Source organism: Coenobita brevimanus, chromosome 33, assembly GCF_032717465.1.
Source record: "Coenobita brevimanus isolate Jiangsu-jjx chromosome 33, ASM3271746v2, whole genome shotgun sequence".
Lineage (NCBI taxonomy): Eukaryota > Metazoa > Arthropoda > Malacostraca > Decapoda > Coenobitidae > Coenobita > Coenobita brevimanus.
The window spans coordinates 484,150-508,508 of NC_136986.1; the positions used below are offsets into that span (position 1 = coordinate 484,150).

The 24,359-nt window shown below is 42.9% G+C and overlaps 1 protein-coding gene across 1 annotated transcript in view; it reads right to left on the reverse strand.

The window, feature by feature from the left end:
• LOC145395704 (aldo-keto reductase family 1 member A1-like) overlaps positions 1-24,359 on the reverse strand; it is a 70,756-nt gene that overhangs the window by 40,609 nt on the left and 5,788 nt on the right. Inside the window, exon 3 of the mRNA XM_080269247.1 lies at positions 10,024-10,140. Coding sequence (XP_080125373.1) covers positions 10,024-10,140 — 117 coding nt within the window. The remainder of the gene's footprint in view (positions 1-10,023; positions 10,141-24,359) is intronic.

Here is a 24,359-nt window from a genome sequence, read left to right on the forward strand (position 1 = left end):
CTCAGACAGAGAGCTCAAGTTCAGTAATGTCTCAATATTTGTACTATATTGTCTTTCTCTTCCACATGCCAGTGCTGACTGTGAGCATTGTTTCTCAAACATAAACCGTGTTAAAACCAAAGATTGAAATAAACTTAACCCCTTAGTTCCCAGAGCTGCTGTGTGAGGGATTTTGCTGAAAGGGTGCTAGGCACACCACCCTCCACCTGTTAGCTCATAGTCGTGAAGCTCATGGTTCCCTACCTGGGGGTTTCCTTCTTTAACCCCTTAACCATAGGGCGTCACTTTCGTGACGCTCAGGAGCAATGGATCATACCGCGGGGTGTCACATTTGTGATTCTGTGTTATTTTGAATTTGCCTGGGCTTTCAAGTGGTGGCTTGTATCATCTATCAGTACTACCAGTGTCCAGCTATACTCAGTTCTGTTAATGTCACCTGTACTCTCATCCACTGTTGACAATTTAGCTATTTTTCTCCTGTCCTTGACTCCCCCCCTCCTTACCTCCCCTCCATCACCCTCTCCTCCCACCTGACAAGCTGGGCTGCACTACACAAATGCTGGATGGATTTTTCCACTCATTTTATCCATTGAAATGTACCCTTTGCCCTATTCTTATACAAAATAATATATAAAAGAAAGAGAAAAGGTAATTGATACTGCCATACATCTGGAATGGGCTAATTATCATCTGGCAACACCTCATGTGCACTCGTTCGCTAATTTTCCCTGTTTATATCCCCTTGAAATATGTCGTATGACCTGTTCTCATAAGAAAAATATATATAAGAAAGGAAGGGAGAACCCTAGGTGATGGTTACAGTCACCTGGAACTACGTAATTTATTATGTATTGTCTAGATTTCCTGCAATCATTTCATAGCATATATATTAGCAGCTGTCACCACGATGACATTGGCAGCCTTTCACTGCCCCTAGGCAACAGCATTCAGTTTACTGTCGTGTTTTAAGGTGAAACCACGTCGGATTCGCGCCTGTCTAATTCTGCCGCTTTTTAGCCCCATGCAAAGGGCCAGGTGACCTCTACCCTTACTAAACCTCGTTTGGAAAGGGGTAAAGGGCTAAGCGACTGCTGTGGAACGTGAACTGGCTAATTTATCAATGATAAAGATGGACAGTGACAACGAACTTTCTGGTGACTCTAAAACAGTGCAAGTGGAAATGTATATAATGTGTAAACAACAAGTGAAAGCAATGAATGTAAATATAACTGAACAGTGGATAATAGTTTTATAAGGTACTGTAAGTGACAGTGCATAACATAATGTAAATAAAATAGAAATGTAAATAATTTAAATAAAATAGAGAATGTAAATAGAAATGTAAATAAGTAGTAATATAAGAATAAGAATATATATACTAGAAGTAATGAAAGTGAAAGTTTCACTCTAGCATGTATGAATATTGGGAGTTGTGAAAGTGAAAGTGACAGATTCGTTCTCCATGTTAGTATACAGGATGAGAAAGTGAATGCCTGGAGTGAAAGAAAAACTACTAGTACTGAAAGAAACTCATAAATATTGTACATATAAATAAATGTAATAAAGTACTAGGAATATAAAGTGTGAGTGTGTTTATAAATAATAAATGACAGCTCCACCTCAGAATACCATCGGGGAACCAGCACGGGAGGAAAGCTCGTATACACTCGTAATTTACATTGCTTTCACAGTGTGGGTTTTTTTGGAATATGGATTCCAAACTACCTGAAATTCATAGAATAGTGTTTGTAGTTATAATATCAGGCATTGGTAACCATATTACGGGGTATTGGGAAGTGTAAAGTGGAGAATTCGTTACCCAATTTCAGAAGTCTCCACAAGTCCTATGGTAGACGACGAAGGCTCAACAAACATCCCAGGGGAAAGCTGAAGGTATGTGCCATAAGCATATATAATTTTAATATTCTAGGACTAATAACTGTTTTTTGGCAAATATTTTAAAGGAGTCAGTCGTAGCGCGAATATCCTCGCGGGACGCGCAAGGAGCCCAAAAACAACCCCACGGTGTAGAGGTTAATAAATTTTGATAACGCCCAGTTCTGTCCCACACTGAGTAAACAATGCACAAAGAGGTTAAAGAAACTGATAGATTTGACGGTGTTTAACCCCTTAGTTCCCAGAGTTGCTCCATGAGGGATTTTGCTGGAAGGGTGCTAGGTGCACTGCCCTCCACCTATCGGCTCATAGTCGTGAAGCTCATGTGTCCCTACTCGTGGGTTCCCTTCTCTAATAAAATTTGAAAAAGCCCAGTTCCGTCCCACACTGAGGACACAGGGCACAAAGAGGTTAAAGTTGAAACAGTGAGAAACAAACTAGCTAAGCACTATCACCACACCTCCAAGCCATGACTGTACTTCATTTTGGCCACCAAGATCCATGATGAGAAGGATGACCACAGCCAATCTGTATCCCAGTGGTCAAGATAATGAGCCAGTTAGTGATGTGGATATGTACAAGGATAACTCTGATGATGAACTATAGCAAGGTAACTGATTAACTGCAGTGTCATAATGATTTACTTGCATACCAAAAGTTATTGAAATATCATTAGTCCATTACGGTCTACTATTATAGTACAGTCTTTTATTAATACACACTCGCAAGTGATGTCTACAAATCTTTCTTTCAGGTTTTAACTCAGGCCAAGGGTCTACTGTACAGAAGTCCATTACATTTTTTTTTTTTTTTTTAACCTAAGTGTCACTGTTTTCACTCACTAGAAAATATGTAGGTTACACATACATAGACAAACGGTATACTGGCACACATACAAACTTGCATAAAAGTTACTCTAATTAATAAAGTATACATAATGATAAAAACATGTAAATGAAATTTAAGTGTTGCAGAAAATCCCTTAAAAATTTTGGCGAGTTGCCCCCTTATGTATTAATCCTTATATTGGCTCCAAGGAGAGTGTAAGTTAGTATGTTTCATAATAATATATTAATTATCCAGGCAGTATTCATGAAGCATAAATATTATGCTAGTGCTAACCATTTGGTGTCTTACATTTATTTCACTACCATTGTGGCGAGTTGCCCCCATCTACGACTCATTAATATTATTATGTTAGCTATTACTGTAATCACTCTTAATTATTTTTTTTTCAGTCTGTTCGATCTTGTTTCAGTGCCACTCAAAATCTATGATACAAAATATTACTGCTTATATTTTTCAGCCTCTTTATGAAAAGACTGTACGATAGTACAGATGCAAGTACGATAATTTTGACAGGTTTTGTACGATAGTTTGGGCAAATTCACCCGGCAACGCTGCTTTTGGCATGCAGCTATCAGTTTACTTAAGACGAGTTTGTTGCCAGCCATCCCGGAGGTCAGTCGTGTCTACAGGCTCTCTTGCCTCCAGCCTGTTGTGGGGGACTTGTCCAGGCAACATGCAAACATTGTCGATTCGAGGAATCGTGGTTTGGTTCTACTGTAGGGCGGGGTATGGATTCATCAAGCATTGGGATATTGGCGCTGAAGTCTTCGTGCACCGCCAGGCTATAGCTGCACCCAGTCCATGATACCTCCAACAATCCCATGGGGATAGTGATGTGGTGGAGTTTTCCATGTTTGGGACTCCTAAGGAACCTGAGGCATGGGATGTTATTTGGCCAGGGGGCACAGCCATGTAGGGTTCTCCCCATGAAAGACAGCATTGCCCTGCCCAGCAGCACCAAGCCACAGTCCCTGGTACTCCTGGAGAGGTTAGCTCCATCAGTGAGATATGCGTCACAATGGTGAAGGCTTTTTGTACGGTGACAATGGGGCATTATGAGTTCTAAGATCTTTGAGTAGAATGAGTTGCCTCACCTTGCCATCTCTGAGTGCTTCATTCCTGACGTAAATTCTGCCTTCTGTCGGTGAGAGCGTTGGACCTGAAAGCCGTAGCCTGCTTCCCACTGCCAGACACCACGGAAGCAGCTGCGGCTGGAAAGCCCACCGAATCAGCACAACTGCTACAAGGAAAACGACCTGGCTCCAGAAAAGTCCATGACCCAGACTCTCATACCTGCCAACTGCCACCAGTCATCTGTCCTTGAGGAGGGGCAGAACTCTTTTGACTCCATCTCAATGGCCGAGGTGGCATCAACCAATTCCTCAGCTGAGGTGGACATGGCTGGGTCCACACATCTTCTAGCTGTGGAGGGCAGCCAATCTCACCCTGTGATCAAGGTTTGCAGGGATCGGCTCGATGTACAGGGATCGCCTCCTGACTCTTGCCGTCCTCATCGTAGGAGTTTGGGAATTCCACCTTTCCGATGCTGTACGATTTTCTCTGAGCAGATGACCTGGGTGAGGGGGTTCCATCAAGCCTGATTGTCAGGGAGGAAACGGTACAGGTTACCGATCTTTGTGCCTTCTAATTTGGGCTTCCTAAATCCTTTGTCCCCTAAATTGGCCATCTTGTCTCCTTCCAGTTTTTTGGTTTCAAACAACTTAGAAACTTATTTGGCCTAATGCCCCTCTAGTGGGTGATGGTCATAAAGACCCAGTGAAGAAGTTTACTTCACGTGAGTGACTGTGTGTGTGAGTACACCTCCTGGAGCTTGGTGAAAAGGGCAGCACAAACTAAACGGGACTAAATTGAAAGAATGGTTCCTGTTGTCAAAAGAGGGGAAGAAGAACCCATTCCATGTATCAATATATTTCTATCAATGAATGGGCCCACTGTGTGGTGGATATCTCCCATTCCATGAAGGCACACCCAACCCCGTATGTTCCCATATATTGACGATCTGTTGGCCACTCCTTGCCTCCTCATGGATGTTTTGCCGTACATAGTTGTGGGAATACATAGTTTGGATTATTTTATATATTAACGTCATTACTATAAATGCATACATAAGCTTCATATACTGTAATCAATAATTTCGTTCATCTGAAGGACTGCATATTTGAAAGTGTATTTACCAAGTACATAATGTTGTGCCCTTTGCAGTGGAGCCTGCTGTAGATTTGAACGTTTTTTCATCAGTCCAGATGGCGTGGCCCCCAAACTAATCCTCCTTACCAGTATATTGCTGAGCAAACTGCAACCGTCCCTTGCGGTGCTGCTTGATAAGCCTCTCCTTGGCTGGTTGTACTTGGTGATGCAGGCTATCCCCACTGCTGCAGCCACTGCTTCTCTGTCCACTCACTGATGTCTAGGTTTAGGGCATCACAGATGGTTACTGCATCTGTGAGTGGGTTTTGCTGTGTCATGGATACAATATCTTGGTCCAGAGCAGGAGCAGTGCAGCATGGTGGTCTATCGAGAGGCAGGCCATCCAGATTACCACTCTCCTCCCTCATCTGGAAGACTTTTGAAACAACTGAAGCTTTACTTCATGTTAGTACCCAAGAACTGTTCATACAGTTATTAATAATTCCTCATATGTAGTATCTTCATGTCTATACTTACTTATGGATCCACCTTAGAACTGTTCTCACGGATATTCTCTTGTTGGAGGCTATGGCATGAACGGACATCCCACTGTCATGTATCCCAGCGATGCAACCTTGTAGTGCTACATGGCTAAATCTTCTCTCCATCATGAATCCAGCTGATATACTGCTAGTAAAGCTGGCAGCACCGTCAACATCTCGGTTCATAGTGGGAAACCTTACCTCATGAACTTGTCTCACGTGAAAATGAGTAATTAATTACTTCACAATTTCTGGTATTACCTTGCATAATTGTAAAGGTTTTACAGAATTCCATGAGGCTGAAAGAATATACAGGTGTGTCATCCGGCACATTATCACAATTTACCATGTTAGCATCCTTACAGTAACTACGCCTCCACTCCCCCTCTTTTCCCACAAGTCCTCAACCACTACCTTAATCAACGGGTATGAGCCGATAACTTTTGCAGATTGTTCTTATAGATATGGTTCACGGATTTACAGAGTTCACACAAACAACAACACGACATCAGGCCAATATCATTCACTTTGCCGTAGGTAATGCTTATATGGTAACTGTTATCACTCCCCTCCCCCACCCCCTCCTCCCCCACCTTCTCTGAGCTCGCCCCCTCTGCCCAACCTCCTCTCAACGGCCAGCACCCCCACTATCAACCCATCTACCTTTCCCTGCTTTTTCTCCCCCTCTCAAGAATAGTAACCTGTCACCTAGAAGCGACCCACCATGTGTGTACCATGGCTGAGATGGCACTTCCCTTTCTTATGCTCGGAATTGTACATACATCAAGGACCAGAAATGGATGAAGTATAAGAGTGGCTAGCAGATGGAGCCCCCATGGAGGGTGAGGAGGACTCAGCAGTGACCAAGCTATCAAACCCTTCCCCCCAATTCCCTCAAGGGTCCCCAGTCGCCCTACCTTCCACCACAACCCCACTACTCATCTATATTTACAACGCCCTATTCCTGGCTAGAACATCATTTTAACTTCTAAGGAGATATATAATGAAATGCTTTTATACTTTAGGTAGGCTATGTTCAGTTGCGGATATATCAAACATAAATACTGCGTCCACCGGCGAGTTGGTGTAATACTCTCTGCATCTGGTTAACACTGATATGTATGGAAATTCAGGTTTCGTTTGGTTACTAGGACGAATCGAACACAGTGATCATTGCCACTGTGTACAGTTATGGGTGGTGATATATAAGAAATGTTCCACCAGAAAATATGCCGATAACTGCATGTCATGATTATGATTTTTAAATTATGTCACACAATACATCCTCTACATAATGGCAGTTATTATGAATTACACGGATTTAATGAATGACTTAGTTTCGAGTCATAAACTATGCACAGGTTAACTATTCATCATATAAGTCATAGTTATCAGCTTCCCTAAAACTATCAATGAACAGGAAATTATCGTGAAACCCATCCTCCCTACCGTGAACCTGACATTGGTAGACCTCTGAAATCGAGCAAGTTCTCTACATACAGGAGGTGGCACCACAGGAGGCGGCAGGGTGAGGGTGGGGAATCTGGAAGACAGGAGAAGGGAGGTGGGTGAGGAAGGGCACAATAGTGGTCGAACTGAGGGCTAGAGGAGAGGGGTCATGAGGTAGTGGGAGGCACACTTTTGTAAAAGACAGGAGCTACAGTGGTTGGGACAGACTACAAGGTGATGACTGGGCCAAATCATTGTTTCATGGGGAAAATGGAATTGTACAGTTAGACCATGAAATGTTATATTGACATTGCCACATGTTGTAACTGACTTTCATGATTTGCAACAATTCACGACACACTTTCCAGTGGGTGGCTCAGTACCACTCTGTTATGAGTATGGTGACTTTGTGAATATGCAAGTGTATGACACGTCCTTACAGTTTGTCAGATGTTACAGCTGTTGTCATAGTGATTGGGAATTGCTCTTGTAGCCTATTATGTAGTATCATCATGGATGACGACTGATATCACAGAGTAGGGATATGCCTAAGTAGGTTTTTCCTTTATTGCCAATTAATATGAACATTCTGACATTAATGATGGTCCCTATGGTTCTCATTAACATTTGTATGGCACCAATATAAAATAAAGGTGGATTTACTTAACCCAGGGTTATGTTACCGTTTTCTTTTTATTCCGTGTTTGGCTGTTGACTTTACGCCTTGCCAGTAGTTATTATATTCAGGTTCATATTGAGCAACTGTCGTATGTCCCAAGCATTCCTTTGCAAATCCTCAAGCCAATAATGGTGGAACAAGGTTGTTATGTATACAGTTATCCAGTCTGAGCACGTGTATATTACACCAACTGTGACATTAGTTACAGAAATCTCTTGCATTAAATGCAAACACACACTTTATCTGCAGTGTGTTTGGTTTTGCTAAACAACCGAGCAGAGTTCACATTGTATGAAACTGACAGGATAAACACAAATACGAGGACCGTTGCCTGTTCACGGAGAGCAAGTACTGAGCCACTCAGGAGTGTCCAAACATGGACCTGTTGTCTTGGGTGAGTAACGGTGTATGTTGCAATCCATTAAAGAAAACAGGTGAACCCCTGTCTTTGATGTATATACATGTGATCCGTTGTTCATAGTGTAGCACTCATTACGGCCATCTCTCCTCCCGGTCAGTACTCATGTCTAAGTGCGCGCAGTTCTCGGGAAGAGGGAGGGAGTGGACAGTGAACTGAATACTGAGATAACTGAGGTTGTAAAGGAGATTGCTTAACAGTTACACGTCCTTCATAACATGATTTACACAATCAGGATAGGGTTAACTGTAATGCGACATGAAGATCATGTAATACAGCTGATAAGGCATCTCTCTACCCACCTATTAGCCCAACCCAGTTTCGCTACCTATGTTTTGGGACCCAGTACAGCTCTTCCTAGTAAATAACGTTGTCGTTTACATCGGTGCCATACAGATATTAACGAGAACCATAGGCATGAATCACTACTATTATCTATTACTTAATGTGACAAGAGAAAATTCCTCCCTCCCCCTCCTCTGCTGTTGATGTCACGATCGTCATCCATGATGTTACTACGTAAACACATCAAAAATAGCTCCCAATCTCTATGACAACAGATGTGACATCTGACAAACATTCTAGGGGCATTACATACAGAACCATGCCATGACAGTCGTCACCACACTGTACACTAACGATGCAGGGTTTGTGTCATGTCCCACCCCGTGGGGTGGCACATGATACAAAACCTGCATCGTCCTATTGTCCTATAGACGATATAACAAAACATGCAGGTAGACTGTGTAACGTGACGAAGTCCTTATAACGTTTAACGGCCTGACTATCAAACTTCATACTAATCGTTAAACTATAGCTGATTTGCCACCATGTCACCAGCGTATCATTTATCCATCCCATCCCAGTTTTCTGTTACAGTCCACTCTCCCCTACCCCAACACTCGTCTCCTGTAGAGCACCCCCTCCCACCAGCCACACCATTGTTGCCCCCTCCTCGCCCACCTTCCTCCTCCTGTCTCCCAGGAGCCCCACCCTGCCTCTTCCTGTGGCACCACCTATTGAGGTCTGTCAGTTTCAGGTTCACGGTCAGGGAGGATGGAGGTCACGGTAACTTTGAGATTATTATGATAGGTGTGGGAATGCAGATAATGTTATAATGGCTTATGTGCTGGCAGTCGGTAAATGTTGTATGGTTCGTGATGCTTGTCGAAAGTCACACTTACTAAAACTGTGTTTCATGTGAATAAAATACGAATATGTATGGTGAGGAATTACGTTATTATCATGTTCGCAAAAGTTCTTATTTTCAGTATATTGTAAGGCGGCACATTATATATCACCAATAACTGCGCACAGAGGCAATGATCACCGCGTTCGGTTCGTCCTAGCAACCAAATGAAACCTGGTTAAGTTCCATATCTATCAGTGGTACCAGATGCAGAGAGCAAATTTTCTCCAAGTCGCTGGTGGATGGGGTGTTTCTTTTGGATATGTCAGCAACTGTATATACAGAACACATTACAGGACAACAGACTTACAGATAATATATCATACCCTTCGAGCAAATATTTTATACTTTTGTTAGATTTCTTCAATTTCCTTGTTGTTAATCATCCAGATTACCTGTTCTGTTACATTTGCAATATTCTCATTCCTATATAGAGTGAGGAAAGGACGGTGTAGGACATAGTGTTGTAGTGTGCGGACTCGAGTTCTGCATTACTATAACTTATAAGATGTTAGCCACACCCGCCAGCATCTGGTAGAGTCATTATATTCTGTAACAATAATGTGGCCTAAAATTGTCCTTTCTACATCTTGAATGCCGAGGTGTAACAATAAATCAACATTAGAATATGACAGCAGTCAAGAGGAAGTGCCATGGAAGAGATGTGATACTGTAGCATTGTTTTTTTCTATCACTGAAGTACGTGAAATAAGTTGCAAGAGGATTAAAATCTAGGCCAAGTTAAGGTGAAAACTCTACAGAAACCTATATAAATTCTTGCCCGCACCGCCCGATCCAGTGACCCTTTGGTGCGGACACGGTCTAAGGTGGACCTGACCTGGAGTGTACTCACTTTATATCCGACAGGAGTATGTACGAGGTAGAGGTCCACGTAGTCCAGTCGTAGCTGATCCAGGGACTTCTTCAGGAACTTCTCTGGACCTCCTGTGTGCATCCCAATGTTCGGCAACTATTAAAAGCATAGGGAAGGTGTGTGTAAGTAGGTAGGTTAGGAGTTCCATGATCATCATGGGCTGATGCCATTCAAAGTCTGCTTGGATATAAATTTGAATGTTGCATTTCGTATTCTAGGAGATAATTGGGAGAACAAATTTGTAACTACTGTAAGTGCCTTACTGGATCTGAGGCTTGCCTGGGGCCAACGGATTGTAATATGAGGGTCAGTGTTAACCTTCACATTACAACTCCAAATGGTGAACTGTATTATAAAGGTTGGTTTTCATCTTCACAGTAAAATTTCCCAATCGATGGAGGTGATTATTTAAAAAAAAAAAAGTAGTAGTAGTAGTAGTATTGTTTTTACTATAATTATTTTATTTTTATTATTATTATTATTATTATTATTATTATTATTTAGCTTCGACATATAACTGGCGAAGCTTATAGTTTCCGTCAGTATTATTAAGCTTCGCCATATATATCGTGACGATTCCTGTTTTCGTCAGTGATTTTATTATGGTTCGGCACTGAAATGACTATGCTTCTTGTTCTCGACATTATTATTATTATTATTATTATTATTATTACTGCTGAGAAGCGGGATTTGCTAGTTAGATAGTAATGGAGTGTTCCCGCTTGTTCTCAGTTTCTGTACGTGTCAGAGTTGCCAGTTAGGCTGCTACTGTGAGCGGTGTTATTTTGTAAAGTTAAACATAAATTTTTGTTCTCTTTTTCTCTATAATGCTTTATGATGGTGTCTGTTAAATTATGCATTTCTGTTTGTATGCTAAATATTTTAGAGCGCTACATAATGTACGAAAACTCTAGAATATTTTGGATGTTTCTGATATGGGAACTGTTGCCCCTACGAGTATGTGGTAGATCATTCGAGAATCTAGGAAGTTTATATAAGGATGGAGAGAATAGAGGGCTTTAGTTTAGTTTAACTTGTGGCCTTGCGAAGTTAGTGTTCCTCCAGTGAGCATACCGTTTGATTACGTAGTAAATAAAGACAACGAATGTGAGAAGCCTGTGTTTGTCTATGAGGCTAATCTTTTGTATTGTACACTGAAAGGCAGACTGTACGAAGAACGATTCACTGAGTGAAGCCCTTCTTATACTGAACTACTGCTGCTGGAGTCTGTGGCAATGTGGAATGTGGACATAACAAGTCGTGTCAGGAGCTGGGACAGAAAGTGCTGGAGTGAGTCAAAAGCTCGACATGGAGCTGGAAGGTTTACAGACGAAAAACCAGGCTAGGCAGAAGGAGGTGTCTTTGGCTGCAATCATGATGCTTCTGCAAGCACAAAGTGAACAATACACATGTAGGAGGACTGCTGGGCCTTGATAGCAGGCTGTGAAGCCTATGCCCAGAGTCGGACACTAAAAAAAAAAAAAAAAAAAAAAAAAAAAAAAAACTTAAAGAGCAGAAAAAACTCAGTGAGCAACTACAAGCACAAAATGAACAACTACAAGAAAAAAGTGAAGGACAAAATGAGCTCGAGAACGAACCCAAAGAACAGCTACAGGCATAAAGTGAATGAAGAACAGAAAGAGCTCAAGAACGAACTCAAAGAACAACTACAGGCACAAAGTGAGGAGCAGAAAGAACGATATGAATGGTATCAAGAGGCGTTACAGGAGCAACACAAGGAGTTACAACTGAGGATGCAAGGACAGCTAGATGCTTTCATGAGGAAAATGAAGAACAGCAACAGATGAAGGAGGAAGTGTACATTGAGCTACAACAGAAGATGTAAGTGTGAGTTAAGCAATAACGTGATGGAGTGCAGACAGCATGTAGGTGACCATTTAATGGGAGAATGGAGGCCGTTGAGAAATCTTGCACTGCTGAGCCTCAGGTAAGTGTACTAGGAACAGAAGAACAAATGGCCAGTGTATAGTGAATCTTAATGAACCCAGATCATCTAAAGGTAGATTCACAGGGTTGAGCAATCAGAATGTAGGAGTTTTTAGTCCTTGACTTAATTATGATGTCCCGGTTTTTAATCCCCAGACCAGTGAAGTCCATCCAACCATCCATTGCCAGACGCCATGTATCCCAATCGGGGTGATCAAGCGCTTAGAGTTAATTGTTTTACAGGGAGGGGCACTAATCCTCCACCAACCCCACTTGACACGTAGGGTGCATGGTTAAAATGAGGTCCAATTAAAAAGAAACCTCAGGAGTTCGATGGTAAAGCATCTTGTGAAGCTTACTGTGTGCAGTTTGAATTAATTGCTGATCAGAATAGTTGGGATGAAAGGCAGAGGGTAGTGCAGCTTGCTACTAGCCTCAAGGGTGCTGCAATGGAGATTCTGGGCCAGATGTCAATGGAGAGGAACATTTATCAGTCCTTAGTAGAGGTAGCGGAATGCAGATACGGAACCATGTACCAGTCTGAGGTTTACAGAACAAGATTCTGTACTAGTGTATGGGCTCGAGGCGAATCCTTCCAGCAGCCTGCTCATGACCTAGAGACTATGGCAAACAAGGCATACCCTGGAGCAACACCTAACCTGTTGGCTATTTTTCCGAGTAACCAGTTCATTGATGCTCTTGATAGTGCGGAGTTGAAAGTGCAAGTGAAGCTGGCACAACCAAGAAGCATGCAGAAAGCACTCACCAAGGCTCTGGAATTCGAGTCCTATGTCAGGTCTAGGATGTCCAGTTTGCAGGTAGGTCATAGTGCAGGATTCAAGGCAAAAAAGGGGCAGGTACGTGAACCAGAGAAATTTGATGGAAGTTGCTGGTAATGTCAAAAGCCAGGACATAGGAAAGAGGACTGCTACAAGTGGAAGACAGAACATGAGAAGATAGGAGGAGGTTGGTGGTCCAGTGGAAAGCCAGGACACAAGGAGGCTTGTTACAAATGGAAGAAGGAGCAAGAACATAACAGTTCAAGGTAATCAACGATTGCAACAAAAGGCTATTGGACATGTGGTGAGGTTGGACACTTCAGTTATAATTGCCCAAAGAAGAAGGACAACTGCAAGGCTGCAAAAGACGAGGAAAAGAACTGGTAAATTAGTAAAGGCAGGTGACAAGGATCAACAGCCAGCCAGTTTTTCCCAAGCAGCCTCACCATAGAGAAAATGTAAGAGAACTGCAATTGACAGTGTGCGAGTAGACGGAAGAATTGACGGCAAGAAGGGTTCCCTGGTGACTGATTCAGTCTCATAGCAGACTCTTGTGAGCCTGATAAGTTACATTATTGGTATCTGCCCGAGTCATCAGAAAATTGTCTGGTGTAACTGATCACTGTGCAGAACTTAGGGGATCCTTCAACATCCGGATTAAAGTGTGTGTGTGGTGGTGGGGTAAGAGGCTAAGCTTCCATTCTACTTGGCTGACATGGAGGAATCCTTGGCTTCTAGGTCTGGACTTCCTGATGTCCATGGGATGTGATCTGGACTTCTGCTCCATGAGGTTCAAGGTTCAAGGAAAGACGGTTCTTGTCACGGCATTGAGATGTACCAGTTCTGGTGGTGAGGTGAGGGCACTGCACACTACACTGATACTCCCACGATCAGAACTACTACTCCAGCGTAAGGTGAGTGGCTCTTTTGACAGCTGTCTAGGAGTGGTGGAGCCTGATGGACAGTGCAAGACAAAGGCTGGAGTGATGATGGGGAGGACTTTGGTGGAAACAGGTGCAGGCAAAGTGCGAGTTGTGGTGGCCAATTTCACCCATGAGACACACAAGATCGATGAGGGAGAAACTGTGGGACCGTGCCTGGCAGTAAACCCTGAGTGGCATCAGTGGAAGGCCTGTAAAAGGAGTGTAGTCAAAGAAGATGGGAGTCTGCCAGACCATTTACAATACCTGTTTTCAAGGGTTGTCAGTGCCTGGATGACTCACAAGTGTCGCAGCTAAAGCAACTGCTAGTGAAGTTTGCTGATTGATGTCTTTTCCATTGGAGACCTAGACCTGGGATGCAGAGAACTTGTAGAACATTGCTTCAACACCAGGGACCACTGCCCAATTCAACAGCCAGCTTGGAGGATGGTGCCAGCTCAACGGCAAGAAATGGAGAGGGAGAGGGAGAACTTCCAAAGTCAAGGAATGATAGAAATGTCCAGCAGTACTTGAGCATCAGCATTTGTTCTGGTAAGGAAGAAGGATGGCTCGGTGAGGTGCTGTGTGGATTATTGAGCCCTGAATGAAGTGAAAGTGAAGGATGCGTACCCATTGCCAAGACCTGACGTTATGCTGGATTCTCTGTCAGATGCCAAGTTTTTCTCCACCCTAGACATGAAAGCAGGATACCATCAGGTCAAGGACGCCGAAAATGACAAGGAGAAAACAGCCTTTTCATATGGGCAGGCTTGTGGTAGTTTATAGTTACGCCATTTGACCTATGCAATGCTCCAGCTACTTTTGAGTGTCTCATGGATCGAGTACCGGAAGGACTGCACTGGCAGACGGCTCTCATCTATCATGACGATTTAATTGTGTTTGGACAGACTTTCGACCAGGAATTGTAGAGGCTCTTGGAGTTATTCAGCAGGATCCGAACAGTGCACCTTAAGCTGAACCCCAAGAAGTGCTACTTGTTTCAGTAGGAATAAAATACCTGGGACACATTGTAGGCAACGGAGGCATTTGAACTGATCCAGACAAGGTGGCAGCTGTGAAAAACTTGCAGGTTCCAACTTGTGTGAAGGTGCTACAGTTTTCTGGGTTTGTGTACCTACTACCGATGTTTTGTCAAGGACTTTGCAATGATAGCTGCACCTCTACAGAAGCTGTTGGGGAAGAGGAAGAAATTGTTTGGACTTTAGTGACTCAGAAGGCCTTCAATGAACTCAAACATGCACTGGCATGCCCTCCAGTGTTCCAATACCCAGATCACAGTCAGCCATTCATCCTGAACTGTGATGCTAGTGACCACGGCATTGGTAGAGTCCTCTCGCAGAAGGATGACAAAGAGAATGTGGTGGTGCATTACAGTAAGAAGCTTAGCCCACCAGAGTGGAACTAGTGTGTGACCCATAAGGAGCTCTTGGCAGTGATATAGAGCCTCGGCTTTTTCCATCCCTACTTGTGTGGGCACTACTTCATCATCAGGAAGGGCTATGCAGCACTCAAGAGGCTGAAAACAGTAACTCTTGTCAGGTAACCTGGGGTCTGACAGACCCCAGCTCCATTTTTATTTTTATTTTTCATATATTACCATAGTCACAGGGATTTGGCCTCCTATCTACCCACCTGACTAGTTAAGTAATTTAGGAAGGTGATGGGGTTATTCCTGGATCTGGCTCTATTATTGGTATATAGAGCTGATGGGGTCCTATAGACCCCAGGTTACCTGACGTGTGACATCATCAGGGCCTATCAGACCCCAGGTTACTTGATGTGTGCTATCATCAGGGTCTGTCAGACTCCAGGTTACCTGACTTGTGATATCATCAGGGTCTGTCAGACCCCAGGTTACAGGACATGTATGTGCATATATATATATATATATATATATATATATATATATATATATATATAAGAGGGAAGCATGTGACAATGTAAATTTTTTCTTTTTTTTTCTTCTTTGCAGGATAAAATTATATGTCAGGTGACTTACCCCTGGGGGTAGGGGGGTCTTTCAAGAATACTCCTCCAGTATCCCTGCTTGTCGTAAAAGGCGACTAAAAGGGTTGGCGGAGGGTTAGTGCCCCTCCCTGGAAAACAACTAACTAAAAAAACAAACAATAAGCCTTGGACAAGGACTGACCAAACGATGACGACCCAGGACCGGACAAAGGACATGGTTATCGGAACCTGGAATGTAAGGGGAGAGAATGATGAGGTGAAAGAGAGAGAGATTGTCCAGGTGCGTGAGGGTGTGAAAGTGGATGTATGTGGAATAACTGAAACAAAATGGGGAGGAGAAAGTGTGAGAGAATGGGAGTATGGATGGGGTATATGTGCAGGAGTAGGTGAGAATGAGAGGGCAAAGGAAGGAGTATGTATAGTTGTGAGTAAAAGGTTACAAGAGGAAGAGGAGCATAAGACAGTATGGATCAGTTGGGTCAAGGATTGTGTGGGTAAAGTTGAAAGTTGGAATACAAATGTGGGCGATTGTGTGTGTGTATGCGCCAATGCAAGATCGTGCTAGAAGAGTGAGAGAAGAGTTCTGGACAAATGTAGAAGTGTGCATGGATAAGTTTGGAAGGAATGAGAGAGTGTTTTTGATTGGTGTTATGAATGGTAAAGTTGGGAATGTGAAGGTGGATGGAATAGTTGGTGAGTGGGGTGTGCCTGCTGAGATAGATGAGAATGGGAGTGCGTTAGTGGACATTTGTGCTGGGAGGGGGTTGGTGATAGCCAATACCCTCTTCAGGCATAAAATGATCCACAGGTATACATGGCGAGTGATGAGAAGGGTGGGTGGTGAACTGAATGAAAGGAAGGCAATGATTGATTATGTGTGTGTGGATGAAAGGATGCGAAGATGTGTAATTGATGCAAGAGTTTATAGAGGTTGGGGGAGTGGACTTTCTGACCACTACTTGGTGGTGGCCAGAATTAGAATTCAAGTAAGATGGAGGAATAGAAGAAAGGAAAGACGAGAGGAAGGAGTATATGTAAGGAGAGTGGAAATGTTACAAGAGGATGAGAAAATGGCAGAGTATAAGAGAGAAGTGGAGGAACGATTGACCAAATATGAATTGGAGCAGATGGGAGACGTGGAGGGTGTGTGTAGCATATTTACAGAAGAAATATGTGCAGCATGTGATGTGGTGTGTGGAAGGAAGAGAAGACGGAGGAGGGTGCAAGGAACAGTGTGGTGGACTGAAGAGGTGAAACAGGCTGTGGCACAAAAGAAGAAAGCATACAATGAATGGATGAGAAATAGGGGCGTGGAAGAAGTTCAGATGCGGAAAATAGAGTTATATGTAGAAAGAAAGAGAGAGGTGAAAAGATTAGTAAAAGAGAGTAAGAAGAGAGTGGATGAGGAATTTGGAAGGAATTTGAGTGTAAAGTGGAGGGACTGTAAGAAAATGTTCTGGAAAGAGGTGAAAAGAGTAAGACAGGGTGGAAGTGAAGTTAGCAGGGGAGTGAAAGATAAAAATGGTAGATTACTAGTGGAGAAGGGAGAAAAAGTGAGCAGATGGAGAGAACACTTTAAGGATTTGTTGAACGTAGAGGATGGAAGTAATGCGAGTATAAGTGGCTGGGGAATGGCTGGGAGAAGGAGGGAGGTGAGAAGACAGGAAGAAATCAGTAGGATAGAAGTTGTGGAAGCAATGAAGAAAGTTAAATCGGGGAAAGCCCCAGGAATTGATGGAGTGTGTGGTGCAGTGCTGAACCATGGGGGAGAGATAGTAGTAGAATGGATGTGGAAGATGTGCAGATTGGCCTGGGAGGAAGGTAGAGTCCCGGAGGATTGGAAGTCAGGTATAATTATTCCCTTGTACAAAGGAAAAGGGGAAAAAGAAGTGTGTGGTAATCATAGGGGCATTTGTCTTCTTAGTATAATAGGAAAAGTGTATGGTAGGATACTTATTGACAGAGTTAGAGAAAGAACAGAGAAATTAGTTGGAGAAGAACAGGGAGGCTTTAGGAAGGGAAGAGGTTGTGTAGATCAGATATTCATTCTTAGATCTTTAGTGGAAAAGTTTCTAGAGAAGGGAAAGAAGTTGTATGCAGCTTTCATGGATTTGGAGAAAGCATATGACAGGGTGGATAGACAAGAATTATGGAAAGTGTTAAGAATATATGGAGTAGATGGGAAGTTGTTGAATGCTGTGAAGAGTATGTACGATGGTGCGAAGGCTGCAGTGCGTGTGGATGGTGAACTAAGTGAATTTTTCTCTTTGAAAGTTGGGTTGAAACAGGGATGTGTCATGTCTCCATGGTTGTTCAATCTGTACATAGATGGGGTAATAAAAGAGGTACAATGTAGGGTAGTGGATGTTGGAGTGGCCCTGGTGAGAGAGGATAGTGTTTGGAAACTCCCTGTACTGTTGTTTGCAGATGATACTGTGCTGTTGAGTGAAGACGAAGGGGAGCTGCAAGGCTTGGTGGATGAGTTTGGGAGAGTGTGTAAGAAACGGAATCTAAAGGTGAATGTAGGGAAGAGTAAAGTGATGGTCTTTGAGAGAGGTGAAGTCAGTGAATGTACAGCGAGGCTGGATGGTGAGGAATTGGAAAATGAGAGCATGTTTAAGTACTTGGGTAGTGTGATGAGTAAGGATGGAGGTTTGGAGGGTGAAGTGCTTGAAAGGGTACAGCAGGGAAGAAAGGTTGCTGGTTCTTTGAAAGCAGTGATAAGAAACAGGGAAGTGAGCATGGAAGTGAAAAAGTTACTACATGACAGTACTGTGATACCAACTCTAACGTACGGAAGTGAAGCTTGGACGTTGTTGGAAGGACACAAGTCAAGAGTGAGAGCAGTGGAAATGAGTTATTTAAGAGGAGCCTGTGGAGTCACATGGAGAGATAGGCTGACGAATGAGGATATAAAGGAGCGTTGTGGTGTTGATGTGGATGTGATAGGAAGTGTTATGAGGAACACACTGAGGTGGTTTGGCCATGTGGAGAGGATGGAGGGTGAAAGACTGACGAAGAGAGTGTATGTGAGTGAGGTGGAGAGGGGAAGAGGGAGGGGAAGGCCGAGGATGAGATGGAGGGATGGGGTGGAGAGGTATATGAGAGAGGGGGGTGTGAGTTGGGAGCAAGGCAGTGTAATGGCGGGGGACAGGGCGACTTGGAGGCGATTTGTTTGTGGCCACCCCAAATGGGATTGAGGCGTCTGGCAATAGATAGATAGATAGATAGACTTATTGGACAAAAAAGAAGGTGTTCTTAACAATAACAAGCTGCAGTATTGGGAGGCCTGAAAGTATGTAGATTTTATGTAAGAAGTACTTGATGTAAGTCCTTCCAAGAATGCCAAAAAAAAAAAAAATCTCCAAAATTATTTTGTCTTTTTCATTGTCCATGCCTGCAGTTGTTATTCATTTACTGTGGTTCCACTTTTTCTTACAGATAGTTGGGGCATTGGTCTAGTGCAGATGATGATGCAAAACAGGTTGATGATCGTCAGTTTTAGTCAAGCAACGGCTAAAATCAGTATATCATTTTCTGTTTTTTCAAAAATTCATACAAAATATATTTTTCAATCCTGGTCACATACATTTTGCATTAGAAGTAAGAATACATGCTTTGTAAGTTATGTTTCTGTGTACATTTCAGTAAATGTGATGCAATTATTTTTCCTGTATATTTTGTAAGTTGGGGTCTGTCAGAACCCGGGTTACCTGACATGTAATGCGAAAGAAGATCGTAGCAAGAAATGCAGCCATACTACTGTGACAGGGTCATTGGTCAGCTGCAGAAGACCTGAAGAGGATGCTGATGTAGGATGCAGAATTACAACCAGTGCTTGAGTGGCTGCAGCAGAGTACAGTGTGACCATCTTGGGAAATGGTTTCCTGGTTCAGCCCTGAGACCAGGAGGTACTGGAGTCAGTGGGACCTTTCTTGTTTGAACAATGGCCTACTGAAGAGTCAGTTGGAGACACCCAATTGCCTCGGCTATAATTGGCAACTGGCGGTTCTGAAGAAAATGAGGTCCGAAGTATTAGAAATGTCTCACAGCAAAGTCACCAGTGGGCACCTGGGAGTGAAGAAAACTCCAAGTTGACTGTGACAGAGATTCAACTGAACTGGTATGCATCAGGACGTTGAAGAGTGGTGGTGGGCCTATGATGCATGATGTGCCAAAAATGGACCTAAGAAGCATGGTAGCACCCTCCTTCAGCTGTAACAAGTGGGTGCACCAATGGAAAGACTTGTGGTGGACACTGCTGGACCTATGCCACTCACAGAAAGAGGAAATTGGTGTGTGTGTTGCCATGAACTACTTCACAAAGTGGCCAGAAGCCCATGCCATCCCCGATCAAGAGGCCGCGACTGTTGTTCAGGTTTTGGTTGACCAGTTCTTCGGTCGATTTGGGATGCCGCAAGAGCTACATTCAGACTAGGGTTTCGAGTCTGCTGTGTTCTGTGAATGCCACAAGTTACTGGATATCAAGACACTCAGGACGACCACACTAAGGCCACAATCAGATGAGATGGTGGAGAAATTCAGCTGGACCCTGGGACAATAACTGGCCAAGTACTGAGTAGAAGGACAGAGAGATTGGGACCAGAAATTACCTGCATTGCTGATGGCATATCGGTATGCATCCTACAAGTCTTTTTTTTTTTATGCTAAGAAGAAGGAACCAAAGGAAACGAGCCCACAATAACTGTTCCTTCCGAGATATTAACAAAATACAAGAGAGCGCCAAATTCAATATCTGATCATTTCGAGATGCCTGGACACACTGCGTTTGAAAGACTGGAGATCATAGCTAGCAGGAAATACAGACAGAGGGAGACAGTCCCAGAGTTGATCTGTTGCATAAATGATGGACTGGGAGCAACGGTTAACTCTTGCATTAGAGAGTTGGACAGAAAAGGGATGAGAGTTTGCTGCTAAACTGGTGCTACACTCCCGTTGTAGAGGTGGAGGAATGCAAGCAGACAGAAGGAGCAGTGACCATTGAAGTAACAATAGGAAAGACATAAAGATGCAACAGTGCTGCGAAGAGACAGAGGTTGAAGGGAGCCAGTAAGCAGAGGAGAGTTAACGAGATGAAAAATCTTTGACTCCTAAACTATTGAGAAGAGCTGTATGTGGAGAACCTCCCCACACAGGGGAGTTGTACTCTATGTGGGGGCGGATAACACCCGTGTATATAGTCAACAATTGTGCAGGGGTAAAGGAATGGAATCGGCTTAGCACACCTAATCTCTTGGAAGCAGATTTTACAAGAGATGTAATATGATCTTTCCAAGATAAGTCCTGAGTGAATGAAACCCCAAGCAAGTTCAAGGATGATGCAGTATTAACCCCTTAACCACAAGGCGTCACTTTCATGATGCTCAGGCGCAATGGATCATACAGCGTGGCGTCACTTCTGCGTTTCTGTGTTATTTTGAATTCTCCTGGGCTTTCAAGTGGTGGCATATATCATCTATCAGTACTGCAAGTGTCCAACAATAGTCAGCACTGCTAGTGTCATCTGTACTCCCATCCATTGTTGACAATTTAGCTATTTATCCCCGTTCTTGACTCCCCTTCCTAACTCCCCTCCATTACCCTCTCCTCTCACCTGCCCGGCTGCACTGCGCTAAGCAAATCTTCCCCGGAATTTTCCACTGATTTCATCCATTGAAATAAGCCCTATGCCCTATTCTTATACAAAATATATATACTAAAAAACAAATAAGATAACTGATAGTGCCATACACCTGGAGTTGGCTAATTATCAATTGGCAACACCCCACATGCACTTGTTCACTAATTTTCCCTGGTAAATTCCCCATGAAATATGCCGTATAATCTATTCTTGTAATAAAAATATATATAAGAAAGGAAGGGAGAAGCCTAAGTGATATTTACATTCACCTGGAACTACCTAATATCCTGCCAATCATTTCAAAGCATATAAATTAGCAGCTGTCACCTCGCTGACGTTGTCAGCCCTTGGCGACCCCATATCCGCCTCGTCATTTAGTTCAGTGTTGTTTCTTGAGATGAAAGCATGTAGCACTCACGCCCCTCCATTTCTGCCGCTTCTAGAGGGCCCTGTGACCTCTACCTCTACTAAGCCTTGTGTGGGAAGGGGTAAAGGACTAAATGACTTTGCTGTGGAGCGTGAACTGGCTAATTTATCCAGGATAATGATGGACAGTGACTACAATCTTTCTGGTTAATCGTGTGATGAGCCAGTGGAGGAAATGGTGATAAACTACGAGTGCTTCAGTGTCCCAAGTTCATCCTGGCTCCAAGGGAAAGGAGCCCTTATTTACTGGAAGTGACAGTGTATAACATAGTGTAAAAAAAAACAGAAGTGTAAATAATTACTAATATAAGAATATGAGTACAAATACTTGGAGTAATGACAGTCAAAGCTTTGCTCTCTACGCTAGTTTACTGAACGAGAATGAAAATAAACTACTATTACTGAAGGAAACTTATGGATAAATACTGTATATATATATATATATATATATATATATATATATATATATTTATATATATTATAATGTAACAGGAATATAAAGTGTGAATGCATTTATGAAAAATAAATGACAGAATACCAGCGGGGAACGAGCGCAAGTGGGAAGCTCGTACGAGCTCGTAATTTTCATTGCTTTCAGTGTTTTTTTTTTTTTTTTGGTGTATGCATTCCAAACTACTTGGAAATCATAGAACAGTGTTTCTAGTGATAATATCAGGCTGTGGTAATCATATTACGGGATGTCGGGAAGTGTAAAGTGGAGAATTCGTTACCCAACTTCAAAAGTCTCCACAAGTCCTATGGTATTCGACGAAGGCTCAACGAACATCCCAGGAGAAAGTTGAAGGTATGTGCCATATGCACATATAATTATAATATTCTAGGACTAATAACTGATTTTTGGCAAATATTTTTAAAAAGTCAGTCGGACCACGAATATCCTCGCGGGACGCGTAAGGAGCACAAAAACATGACTGCAGTGTAGAGGTTAAGCTGATTATTATTTAAACATTAGTGAGTATACCCGTGGAAGATTTTGTCTGGTTGATAGGTGTAAGAACTGAGTTTTTGATGCATTAAAAACAACAAGATCATTTTTACCCCAGTCAGAGACACGAGCCAAGTCAGACATTAGGTGTGCCATAGCCTCATCCCTTGTTTGTTGCAGTAACTGCTGAGATGGACTTTGTGGGAACCGAATGGAAGGATGAAGGGTGGAGTCATCAGCATACAAGTGGATAGGGTTACATGTACAGCTTAGAAGGTCATTGATGAATAAAAAAAAGAGAGTTGGTGATAGGACAGAACCTTGAGGAACACCACTGTTGATAGATCTAGGAGAGGAGCGATGGCCATCTACAACAGCGGCTTTAGAACGACCAGAAAAGATCCTATAGATGAAGGCACATATAGGAGGATACAAACCATTAGAGGGCAGTTTGGTAATTAAAGATTTATGTCAGACTCGATCGAAAGCCTTTGAGATGTCAAGTGCAATTGCAAAGCTTTTGCCAAAGTCCCGAAAAGAGGATGATCAGAAGTCTGAATGGTAGGTGAGAAGATCGCCAGTGGAGCATCCCTGACGGAACCCATACTGACGATCAGAAAGAAGGTTGTGATAGGAAAGATGCTTTAAAATTTTTCTGTTAAACATTGACTCGAAAACTTTTGAAACACAGGATGTTTTAGTAATTGGACGATAGTTAGAGGGATGGAAATGGCCACCCTTCTTTGGGACTGGCTGAATGAGAGCAAACTTCCAGCAAGAAGGAAAGCTGCAAGTTGATAGACAGAGGCAAAAGAGTTTACCTAGGCAGGGTGTTACCACAGAAGCACAGTTCTTGAGGACAACAGGAGGAACTCCATCAGGCCCATATGCCTTGTTAGTATTGAGGCTAGTGATGGCAGAAAATACAACACATGAAAAAATTTTAATGTCAGCCATGAGGAAGTCAGAGGGGGGAAGTGATGGAGGAACAGCACCAGAATCGTCTAAGGTGGAATTGGAGGAGAAAGTCTAAGTGAAGAGATCTGCTTTATCAGTAGAAGAAATAACTACAGAGCCATCAGAGTAGAAAAGAGGAGGGAAGGATGATGAGGTAAGGTTGATAGAAAGGTTTTGGCAAGGTGCCAGAAGGAGCGAGAAGAATTCGAGTTCAAGAGTTGAGAGCATTTTGTACGGATGAAATTATTTTTTAGCAAAGCGAAGAACAAACTTAGCACGATTCTGGGCTGAAATGTAAAAAAGATGTGATTCAGGGGTGGGTTGGCTCCGGTATCTTTTATAGGCCCTCTCCTTGTTGCAGACAGCATTAGAACAAGCGCGATTAAACCAAGGCTTTCTTGCATAAGTCAAAAGATATGAGAAAGGAATGATTGCTTCCATGGCTGAGAGAATTCCCTCCGTAATGTGCAAAGCACACTCAGATGGCTTCCGACCATGGAAGCAATAATCATTTGAGAGAAAATCAAAGAAGTACTGCCAGAGGGCCTCCCAATCCTCAGCTCCAAATTGCCACAGACAACGTTTCTTTGGAGGTTCCATAGGCCGTACCAGAGCGATAGGACAGTTTAGGGTAATAAGGTTGTGATCAGAGGAGCCCAAAGGAAAGAAAAGATTAACAGTGCAAGCAGAAGGATTAGTTGTAAGGAAGA